This window comes from Carassius auratus, chromosome 31, assembly GCF_003368295.1.
Source record: "Carassius auratus strain Wakin chromosome 31, ASM336829v1, whole genome shotgun sequence".
Classification (NCBI taxonomy): Eukaryota; Metazoa; Chordata; class Actinopteri; order Cypriniformes; family Cyprinidae; genus Carassius; species Carassius auratus.
In genome coordinates this window covers 14,286,588-14,298,427 of record NC_039273.1, presented here as the reverse complement: position 1 = coordinate 14,298,427, position 11,840 = coordinate 14,286,588, and the positions used below count along the sequence as shown (strand labels likewise).

Here is an 11,840-nt window from a genome sequence, read left to right as displayed (position 1 = left end):
ATCAATGGCGAAACAATCTTCCCCCCTCTCCTTAACCTTCAGACTTGTTCTTTCTAATGAAAAATGCCTCTCTAGATATTACTCATTCACCTTTATGGTGGAAAAGAAATTCTAATGTTTAAAGCCGAATTACATAATTAGAGAAGAAATTGGTAGTTCATATTAAAAGCCCACAATGGTAGCTTTTCAATGGTGATTTGTTTCTGACTAGAAATATATGAATATAAGTATAAAAATATAAGTAAAAATGGCAAAGCATTTTCATTTTATTGCTGCACCAACAGGAACTAAATAATAAAAAAATAATAATATAGGATGTTGATATCTAAATGAAATGGGTGGATTTGCATATGTGAAGAATAGCATTACCTGCTTGTAACTGCCATGCAAATGAACTATTTTTACCATTATAAATAAAAAGTATGTTTATGTATTTGCATACTGCCATAAAAAGAAACAGATCGGTGGATGTGATATGAATGGAGTCCAACTGTCTACTCAACAAGTGCAGGCTTGATTTTTACACACAGCTGCCGCTCACAAAATGCAGGGACTTTCTAACTTTCCAGTGTGTCTTCTCCAGAGCAGGTGCTGGTGTATTCAACATTCATCTCAAAAATATATTTAGGACTGATTGTATATTTAATAATAATATACAATGTTCATTTGTGTTACACAGTTTTAATACAAACTTAATTTTAAAACAAAATAAATGAATGACAATTTAAATAAATTAAACAAGTTAGAATGGGATTTAAATAGTACTAATAAACCAAATGTGTTTGAAATTTGTATATGTATCACTAAAAATCACATTTATGTATACCAATCTCATACATTTTGATTAATTGAGTCTTGCTTGTTTCACAGAAAAAAATAAATAACTTTTTAACTGATTAAATGTAATTGCTTTCACAATTATACAACGGCAGGATTCATGGGCACAGTTTTTATCTATTTTATTAATAGAAAAAATTTAGATGATAGTAAATTATGCATTTTATAATAACAGTACAAAATAAAGTATTTAGTAATAATAGTCTCTAGTCAAAACAATAGTCAAAACTAAATCTATAAGAACACACACACACACACACACACACACACACACACACACCCCACTAATGTCTCTTGTCTTACTTTGATACCTATAAGCTATATCTGTATTCAAACTGAATGCACCCAAATACAATGTTCATTGTTCAGGAAAACTTAGAATGAAATTTGCTAATTCACAATAGTAAACTAACTTAGTAGTTTTTAGTATTTTGCCACTCGCATTAATGATTAATAAACTATGATTAATAAATGTGTTGTGTGGTACGTGATAAAACGAAGGTGCACGTTGTGGGAGACGGGGTCAGGCGTGTGTGTTTGTGAATAGAGTGTTTGTGAAAAGTGTGTAAGGGAGGTGTATGGTATATGAGCAGATGGTAGACCTCTCCCCTGTAATGTCTGCTTCAGACAGAACAATACATCTCTCTTTACTGAGGCATGGTTAAGGGGTGAAAGAGGATTGCTCTCCATGGACAGCTGGTTGGCAGCATGCCTCAAATGCACATACACACACCTCCTCCCCATCACCCGCACACACACACACACACACACACACACACACACTCAGCAATTAACTGGCACGGGCCACGGCTTAAATATTCACCAGCCCAAAGCAAACAAAAGACCTTCAGATCAGGTCTCTTATGGCTCATGATCTATATTTCTCTTATACATTTTCTGATTCGTTCTCCTGCTTGTCATATATTTTTAGCACATATACTTTAGCATAAAAATTCTCAAATAAAGCATTGGTGTCTCTTAGAAGAATAAATCACCCAAAAATGAAAAACTCACCCTCATGTTGCTCCAGACCTCTATTACTGTCTTCTTCAAAAGGAGAATCACAGCCTCAGTCACCATTCGCTTTCTTTACATATTTTTTTTCATACATTGCAAGGGAATGGTGACTGAGGCTGCAGTCTGCCTAACATCTGTTGTGTTCCAAAGAAGAAAGTCATGCTTAAATCATTATGAGACTAAATAAATGATGAGTAAAAACTTCCTATATTGTTTATGCCTGATTTGCAAGTCTTTTTTAAAAAGAGAACTATACTTTTAAGACTTGCAAATAACTATAGAAAGTATCACATTAATAAAAGTACAAATTATCCATGATATTCTTAGTATCCTATGTAAATCATGCATCATAAGTAGGCTTAATGAGCGCACTGGAACTTCAAAAGAAAGTGTAGTTAAAAAAAACAACAAAGGTTACAGATCTCTGCGACTTTTACTGCATTCCTCTCACCGTTACAAACAAAAACGCCTTCAAGAAGCAGGACAAATGCGCACGGGGCTGAGAGTGAATGCAGTTCCGCTTGTCTCCCCCTTCAGCAGCGCGCGCCGCTCGGAGGCGAGCGGTTCTTCCTTCGCTCCCCGAGAGGAGGCGGGGCGAGCGACAAGCGGAACTGTTTTTGATCCCCGAGGGACGCAGCCTTCACATTCCACGCATTCCAGAGGCCGTGAACAATCGGAGCTCGGTCATTTATTAGCAGAGCCCCTCCCGTCCTGAGCTCAGTCTGCTGGAGGAGCTCTCCAGACGCGCACGCAGCTCAAACACACGCATGGAAATAAAAGCCGTACTCAACGAATTTCCTTAAGGATTATATTGTTTACGAGATAATACAAGTACAGAAAGACGTCTACTACTTTAATTCGTTATGCGATTGTGACTTGGTGAGTTTTTAAAGCGTTTTAAAATAGCTGGTTGTTGTAAACTGCTCATTTTATGGCACATTGCAAAGTTTCTGCCAGTGGACGATGCTTGTATACAATATGCTTTAACGTTAATTTAATAGACTGTACGTGTAAGTTAAGATTTTATGCATTTCTTTGTGGGCTATATTCTGTAAATCCAACGTGTTTGACTTGTAGAAGACATGAATGGGTATGTTTTTGTGAAATCTATAACATCTGTGGTGCTACATTTAGGTTACATTACAATTTAAGAATAGAAACTAGCCAATTTATATAATATCCCCTTGTTTATAATGCTCCTTTTAGCATATTTAAATGTATTACAGTCGTGGTAGTAAATCAAAGATGAGAAACTAGATAGGAATTTGTCTTTGTAGCAGGAAATCATTTTCGCAATTTTGGAAAATTTGTGGATCCTTCCCAATTTTCGTTCCCTTTTAATTCTAATCAAGATTTATAAACTTAAGAGGAAGCCCTGTGCATGATGGGGGTTGTAGGCTGGTGCCAGTGGTATTTTGGGTAAACGTGGTGTTGCTATGGGTAAAGGCAGTCAGCCTAGAAGCATGTGGTGTGAGGCACCACTCACTGGTGTTTGCTGCTGTAGAGTTTTGCAATATGCAAAACAGATGAGCGATAGCAAAGATTAGCATTTTGAAATTGAGTTAATTATTATTATAATATTTTTTTTTTTTTTTACATCAGGTTCACAGTCTAGTCCAAAAATCTCTCCTAACACGCTATTATTGATTGCTGCCTGCAAAACAAAGACTGAAATGAGAACAGCAGAGGATTCATCAGGCACGGTGCTACACCGACTGATTCAAGAGCAGCTTCGTTATGGGAACCCTACTGATCCTACTCTGTTGGCTATCCAGCAGCAGGCTCTGCGTGGAGGCAGCAGTGGTGGAGGTGCAGGAAGCACTCGTTCATCCCTGGAAAGCCTAACACAAGAGGAATCACTTTCTCCCCAGTTGACCACCCGGCAGGAGCCCCAGGGCCAAGAGCACCAGGGGGACTACCAGCATTCAGAGAGTGATGTCTGCCAAATGTATCAGCTCCACACAGAGGAGTTGCCTACTTATGAGGAAGCAAAGGCTCATTCACAGTACCTGGCCTACCAGAGAGGTCAAGTAGGGCTTCTGCATGGCAGCCTGGAGACCCCTGGAGTGGTTGGAGGAACCGAGCAGGAAGAGAGAATGTGGGGTGTGAAGCGGGAGCATGCTCGCTCGCTCAGCGAACACCTCATGCAGCTCTCGCTGGAGAGGAACTGTGCCCATGACAATATTCCCATGAGCTCATCGCATAGCTACCCCCAGCTCTCCAATAACCACTCTGGTCCCGTTGTGAACGAGAGGTCAATTCATGAGCAAGACCAACGCGGTCCACCTCCGGAGTACCCCTTCATGGTCAGATCCTCTGGATACATGCTTAGTCATTCACAGGAACATGGGCACTATTACAAAGAGCCTCCCCCTGCTTTCCACTCACAGCATCACTGGTACATTCAACTGGTATTTTACTAATTTATATTACATATAGGTACATTGAGGGTGCTTTGGCATACTAATGGTTTATATTTATCTCTATCAGGTTATTTCCAACCCAGCCGCAAGCGCCTTGCCATAGCGGCCTGCCCTCGTTGACCCCTGCTGGCCAGGATGTCATTGTTGGAGGATACAGCATCCCGGTGAACAACTGCCAAATGGAGCAGCTCATTAAAGAGAATGAGAGACTGAAAGGAGAAGTAGAGAGCTACAGCGAGAAGGCAGCAAGGCTTCAGAAGGTAAGAGAGGACTCTTTGTTCCTTCTTAGAAACCTCCCAGAACTGTTATATTCTTGGTATGACCCCACATTTTGCCATGGGTGCCAAAGAAGCAGGCGTGGCCTTTTGATTTTGATCTTAGAAATGACCTACAAGGGGTGTGGGTAAAAGAAATCATTGTGTACTGGTGTCTTCTAGCCACCACATTCTAAGGAGTTTAGCCCTCTCGCCGTGTAGGAATGCATGCAAGGGAAAGGATCACATGGATTTGTCTAATTTGTAAAGCACTCATTCCTAGTGACTGTGTTAAATTTCCCAGTAACTTAATAAGCATGTGAAACAACATTGAAATTACCCATACCTGCAATGCCAAGCATTTTTTGTAACGTGATAATGTCATCACTTAAATACCAGAGTGTCATGCCAGGAGAGAGGGGGGGGGGGGGTGTATTTTGTTTTTGCATTTGCTTTGCAAAGGTTTATTGGGCTTTGCATATGTTGTTCAGTCATTTCAGTTTAGATTCCACATAGTTATTGCAACCGTATTAAAAGAATACCATACCAGAACAGATCATGAAGATGAAGTCGCCTTCATACATAGTGATGAATTGAAAATCTGAAAACTCCAAAGGGGGAGGCCTCCCTGGGTTGTTCTGTGGCCCTCTTTGTTAAGATTCCAATGGGATGCCAATAGGAGCAGATGTCTTCGCTCATCTCAGTGTCCGCAAATGAAGAAGGAGCTTTGCATTGCCCACAGCTGACAGACTGGGCTCCGAAGAGCAACAACCAGACCCCACAGCTGTGGATTACCTGGCTGAATGGCCCCTTTAACTTTTACTTTCACTCTTAAATAGAATCCCACATAGCACCCAGGGTACTGTTTAAGAATTTAACAACACATTAATCTCATATAAGTAGCTTTTAAGTAAAAATTTGAACTGTGATCTAAAGAAATCAGTGATATTTCTCATCTTAGTGTTCTAGAATGAGCTTAAACCTTTGATTCGTTAGTTTTGGAAAAATGTTTTCTTTCATGAGCCATTTTCTGCATCACAAATGGCATATAGGTGCATATATATAGTACTGTTCTTACCTTCAACAAACATTTTTCCTGTGTTCCTCACGTTTGCTGTTGGCATCCTGCACTGTGGGGAGATGAATGTGCAGACACCTGGGACTCATAAGTGTTTTTTTCTGGAATATTGATGCGATTCCCAATCCCTGAAGAGCACTGTGAGGGTGATTCACTTGTGAGCAAGCACAATGAAGAGCTCAGCCAAGTGCATTCTTCCCTCTTTCCCTTTCTTTCCCGAAATGATTTTGTCTATATGTCATTCTTGTGCTCTGATCCTTGTCTCATTAAGTTTAGGTGTAAGAAACGCAGTGTAGTTGGCCCCAAAATGGAAATTATACTAACCCTTGTGTTTCAACTCTTTGTGACATTCATCCTTCCACAGAACGCAAAAGGAGATACTTAGCATAACACCCAAATTGTACTTTTCCCTACAGTGAAAGTGAATGGGAACCAGGAACTAATGAGTTCCTATGGGTTAAAGAGTAACAGTGGATATTAAAATGTCTTTCTCCTCTCGTTCAGCTCGAACAGGAGATTCAGCGGATATCGGAGGCTTATGAGACTCTTATGAAGGGATCTGCAAAGAGAGAAGCCCTTGAGAAAACCATGAGGAACAAGCTTGAGAGTGAGATCAAGCGACTTCATGACTTCAACAGAGATCTCAGGGGTAAGATGGTTCACATAGCGGAGTAATTGTCTTAAATATGAGCTACATGTTTAGGTATGAGGCTATAAATACTAATTGTTGACTCCCACATCAGACCGCCTGGAAACAGCCAACAAACAGAGAGCAGTCATGGAAGTTGAAGACAAGAGTCGGCATGCCTTCGCTAAACTGGTTGAGCAAAGTAAGAATTCCTCTTTGCATCTCTATAAATTATCTTTCTCCCAATGTGCGGTCAACCATGCAAGCAGCCCCAGCTGTTCCCACAGAGTTTTGTTTATGTTGTAGGCATAACTGTTCATTCCTCTAACAATAATGCAACCAAATTGGGCCATTAGGTTTCAGCGAATAGCTGGTTGGGTACACACGGTATTCTTCATCTCAGATAGTTGCTTTTGGAATTCGACCACCAACCATCATTAACGCTCTGAGTAAATGAGACCTGGATTCCTGAAATGTTTTCAGGTATTTTGGGAAAAATGCATCCTCCTGGAATGCTCTCCAACAACCCCCACCATTATTTCAGCTTCTGAGGCCCTAAGCAACCCCTTGTGATGCCCCTATGCACTGGCTCTCCATTTTTGGTCATATTAGTGCTAAAGAATTCGAGGTGTGGTAGGATAAATTGAATTTGTTTTGCTAATCCTAATAGGAATTGTTGTTGTTGTTCAGCATTTGATTTAACCCTTTTGGAATTTTTTTTTTTTATTTCTGTTCCCTAAGGATAGAAGTGATCCTTCATATTTGTGTAATAAAATTAGTTTACCCCCAAGTCCAAAACAGAAGAGTTTTGTGCAAACAAAATTCTGGATATTTAAATGTTTAAAATCTCATTGTGAGCCAACACACAGTTCCACAGAAGCTCCAAGCCACGATTCAGCACCTCTGAAGACTTGTAACAATGTATAGGTTAACATTGCGTTTTATGACCTTGGGGAACTATTTGGTTTACATGTTTACTGCCTGGCTCAGATGCATTCCAGAGATCCAGTTCGTTCAAAGGCGTGCCTGTGTGCGTAAGTGGATAAGAGGAAGTCTGCATTCCATCCAAAGGCATTTGTTTTGGGTTGTATAATCAGAGTAGGAGTGAAATGGAAGACTGATTGTGGTCTAATTTGTTTTCTAGCTCTTATGGGATTCAAAGTGTCCCAGAAATTAGTGAACTGGACTTTAGTATGTCCCTTTTCAGTGTGCCAAGTCATCTTCGAGCTTTTGAGGAATTCAGCATCCCAAATGGGAATTCAGTGAATTGCTTTTGTGATCTGGGAATTCTAAAGCATTCTGCGGTGTGGGTCAAAGGACACTCCAAAACTAGGCCACTCCCCTGCAAACCCAGACAGACATGTGTAAATCAAGCATGCCTCTTTTGTTCCAGACTCTTGTGGGAAGCTTATCCCCTGAGAATTTGTTAGAATGAGACTGCAGCCCAGAGAAAGCTCTGGACACACCCCAGCACGGTCATTCATTTTGTGGCTTGTGTAACAACTAAGCATGATGACAGAACAGAAAGCATTGCTTGTACCCTATGCAGTAAGTTGCAATGGTACATAGTTCTCACAATGTTTTTTCTCTTTCCCTCCATAGATGAAGATCAACTTCATGAGCGGGAACTTATGGAAAAAGAGTTGCAGCATCTGCGGGTCTCAGGAGAAGAATGGAAGAGGTGGCGAGAAGCCTTGGAGAAAGCCCTGATGTCCGCTCAGAACCGAAATAGGCAGCTGGAAGAAGAGTTACGCAGGAAAAGAGCTTATGTGGAGAAGGTGGAGAGAATGCAGAGCGCCCTTGCACAGTTGCAGGCGGCATGTGAGAAGAGGGAGGCACTGGAGTTACGACTACGGACCAGACTGGAGCAGGAACTCAAGAGCCTGAGAAGACAGCAGGTAAAAAACAGACGACATCGGTGCGCCCGACTGGTGAGAAAATGTTTTGGGCTTGACAAGTAAACCTTTTATTTCTCTTTTAGTGGCAGTCTCAAGCCCAGCAAACGAGTCCTGGGTCCTACTCGGACCTTAATGTGTCATCTCTGCATCAGCAGCTGAGGGAGAGAGAGGAGCAGGTTCTGGCCCTGGAGGCTGACATAACCCGCTGGGAGCAAAAGTATCTTGAGGAGAGCACGATGCGTCAATTTGCCATGGATGCTGCTGCCACTGCTGCAGCTCAGAGGTGAGTGGAAACAGAAGTGATAGAAGCCTTTTCTAAAAGGACAGGAAATGGGAGTTTGACATAGCGCTTGGATTCCCTTGTATAACTGTAATGCTCTTTTCAGGGATACAACAATCATCAACCATTCACCTCGCCATTCACCCAATAGCAGCTTCAATGAGGACCTGCTGTCCCCCAACCACAGGCATCAGGAGATGGAAAACCGGTATGTTCATGTTGAAAGTAATTCAAATTTTGTTTCCCATTGTGTCCATGTGCTGTATCTCAAAGTAGTTTGTTTTATCAGGATTCGGGTGCTTTATGCTCAACTTTTGGAGAAAGATGCCATTATAAAGGTCATGCAGCAGCGGTCACGGCGAGAGCAAGGCCGACCTGAGTCTAAAGGCCTACGACCCGCTCAATCCGTTCCCTCCATCAACACCGTTGCCACAGCTAGCACCACCAAAACCAAAACCAAAGGTAGGCATAGTAGCCATAGCCAGTGGTTTCCAATCCTACCTCTGAAAAGACACCTTCCTGGAGAGTTTAGCTCCGATATATCTGCCTGGAAGTTTCTAGTAATCCTGAAATCCTTGCTTAGATGGTTCAAGTGTCATTAATAAGGGTTGTAGCTAAAATCTGCAGGACATTGATCCTCCATGTCTGTAAAATATCTGAACCAAAAATGACGTATTCTTTCAACTGAACAACTGGCAGCTTCTTTACTTAGCGTATGTGTAATGTCGCCAAGAAAGAATGTGCCAACTGAGTGCGGCGACTAGCCAGCATTCCCAAAATAGTCTACATCTTGTGAAACCGAATGAATAAAAATAGATCCTCCAGAAAAGTAAAACGAGTTCACAGGATGGCAAATGTTTGCGTGGTGGTTTGCCAATGTGGGAACGGTAATTAAACCGCTTCCTTTTCTGTCTGCATTTTTTAGGGAAGAGCCTCTCGGATGACCAGACGGCAGCCGTGTCGTTGCCCCATCCTCTCACCAAAACCCAGTGTCAAGACAGTAGCACCCAGTGTGAAGAACCTTCAGACGAGTCCAATCCTAAGACAGAACCTGCTCCAGAACCTTCCATTGCTCCCAGTTCTGGTGTGTAAACTTGTACATAATCCCATCTTCACTTGTGTCACTTACTATGTTTAGTTGGTATTTCTGGAGCAGTTTGACAAATTTTGTTGATTGAGATATGATATGGCAAATCTAATATGTAGTATCTGGTGACAAAGACGATGCTTAAATGGTTAGAACTTCTGTAATAGTGGTGCATACTTGCCCTTTTGAACCAGAGTGGTTAAAGAGTAACCCGAGCACCATGTCAAAGCAGTGATTGGGGAGTGAACATGGATAAAACAGTCTGAGTTTTGCAAAACCTTCTGCATTATTTGCTCACCTGGCATTAGCCAACAAAGCTGAAGATCTTGTATTTCGTTACAGATTCCACTCCTCTCAACAAAACTCAGATCAGCAGCGCTGTTGAAAATGACATGGTGGAGATTCTCATATGAGATGAACAATGTTCAGCTTGATGCTGCCTGCTGGTCTTATGCAGAAAAGATTGTCTCCGTGGGGCTCCATCTGAGGACCAACCATATCAAGAGATGTGTTTGCTTTGAGAAGGAGCACACTATTGCAGCCGGTCAGTTTTGTAACAGACCGAGAGAAGAACTGATTTTGGGAGTAACCATAAACCGATCCTTGGTGAAGGGGAGCTGAGCTCTCTTGACAGTTCCTCTACTCTCATCCTGGACTGTGAGAACTATGGAACATGGACAGTTCTCTACACAGCTCCAAAAGGCTTAAGTGCTTATATACACATTGTATATGTTGATGTTCTTTTGTATTTATAAGTATTGCTGCTGACTGTGTGACAGAATGGAGAGATAGGAAGAAATATCCCACTGTTGTGAAACTTTTGTTTTTGCATTTGTTTTCCTTTAAGGAACAACCTAGTGCAGTGTTTTTTTTTGTTTTTTTTTTTTTTTGTTTAAACCAACTAAGTATACCAACCCATGTAAGACTATATCCCACATTCCATTGATAAATGCACAGACAAATATATCTCTAACTTTAAGTGCTCCATGTATAGTACATGTACCATCGCAACTGTTTCATTCTTAAATATCAAGAAAAAATAGTTTGGATTGTAGTTTGAAACAACACCGTTTGAACCTGGAGGCCTGGGATTAGACTATTTACCAGAATTGTTGGATAAATACCTTCACTAGCACTCCCTCTGACTAAATTATCATTACAGTTGGCGTTCTTACTATAACTGACTGACAGCGGGCGCTTCTGGCTCCCTGATTTAAGCAGAGGAATGGGAAGCTTCTTTTAGTGACACTTAGGGCAAATGTTACCCTTAGTGGGGACGGGGCTGATGTTTCAGATGCCATATTATTATTATTATTTTGCACCCAGAACAGCAACCATCATGCTTTGCCACTCCCACGCAGACAAGCCGGAGCTAATCTTCCCACATTCCTCCGTGGCGGAATGTCCCTGCACAGAGGAAAAAGGCTATTTGCAGTCTGGACCTTTGGCCTTATTCAGAATGGCTAGCATTTAGACTACCATCCCTTTTTGGATCCATTTATTTCCATAGTGCTGCAGCAGCTGGTTCTATTGTAAGCATGCTATGCTAGTTTGATTATGTGACTCCGAGGTTCTCCAATGTGACTAGCCTTGATTTCTGAGACAGACTTTTCTGCCTGTTCTCAATCAAGACTACACTTGCGTTATGATGGGATAATGGTATAACTGTTACCGTGAAAACAAAGTCTTATCTATGTGGGTAATAAGTATCATACCATGTTAATTTAACCTTTCTCACTATCATTAAATGCTACTTTGATTTCCCTATTGGCTCTGATACAAAGCACTTGCTGGTCAGTGCCTTGTAGTGGAGTCATGCTTGTTTTGTTCATTACTTTGACTGTTTACAGAAAGGGCTGTTTAGAAACGAGAGAATTTAATATATTTTGTATATTATTTTACTTTTTGGTATTTAGTAATGTGAACATGCCAAAGATTTGCATTACAACTAAATTATATAATAAAAGTATGAGTATTAGCAACGTGAAATGTAGATACGCAGTTGACCCATATTTGGATGTTGCTGTGAACTTCAAGAATGGGCAGTTGTTTTGTATGTCATTAACATTTCAGTAATTTGAATAAAACTTTTAATATATAAGTTTATAAAGACTGTGTGTCGGCTGGTTTGTGTCTTAACTGAAACTATAAATGCTTTTAGAGGGTGGTATGAGCGGTGTGTCCCCCTGAGATGTTTCACACTGCAAGTCTGTGCAAACTGCTCTTGCTCTGTTTCCCTTTGGCATGAATGACATCTTTCTTTCAGAGCACAAGGAAGCCTTATTCACAACAGCAAAACAATTCTGCCACCTGCTTCAGTGTTGGCAAGCAGTCTTCA

General features: G+C 41.1%; 1 protein-coding gene across 2 annotated transcripts; it reads left to right on the top strand.

Annotated features, from left to right (window-relative positions):
- The first annotated feature begins 2,502 nt into the window (after positions 1 to 2,502).
- On the top strand, positions 2,503 to 11,608 carry LOC113050620 (angiomotin-like 2a). 2 transcript variants are annotated; one of them, XM_026213791.1, is made up of 11 exons: positions 2,503 to 2,733; positions 3,457 to 4,252; positions 4,345 to 4,537; positions 6,114 to 6,258; positions 6,353 to 6,439; positions 7,840 to 8,135; positions 8,219 to 8,418; positions 8,522 to 8,623; positions 8,705 to 8,869; positions 9,339 to 9,499; positions 9,845 to 11,608. In XM_026213791.1, the coding sequence occupies exons 2-11, from the start codon at positions 3,528 to 3,530 to the stop codon at positions 9,913 to 9,915; spliced, it is 2,145 nt and encodes a 714-aa protein (XP_026069576.1). In that variant the 5' UTR covers positions 2,503 to 2,733; positions 3,457 to 3,527; the 3' UTR covers positions 9,916 to 11,608. The 2 variants fall into 2 exon arrangements, with proteins under 2 accessions (XP_026069576.1, XP_026069574.1); XM_026213789.1 differs by having other exon boundaries at positions 2,509 to 2,733; positions 8,705 to 8,877; positions 9,341 to 9,499.
- Positions 11,609 to 11,840: the final 232 nt, after the last annotated feature.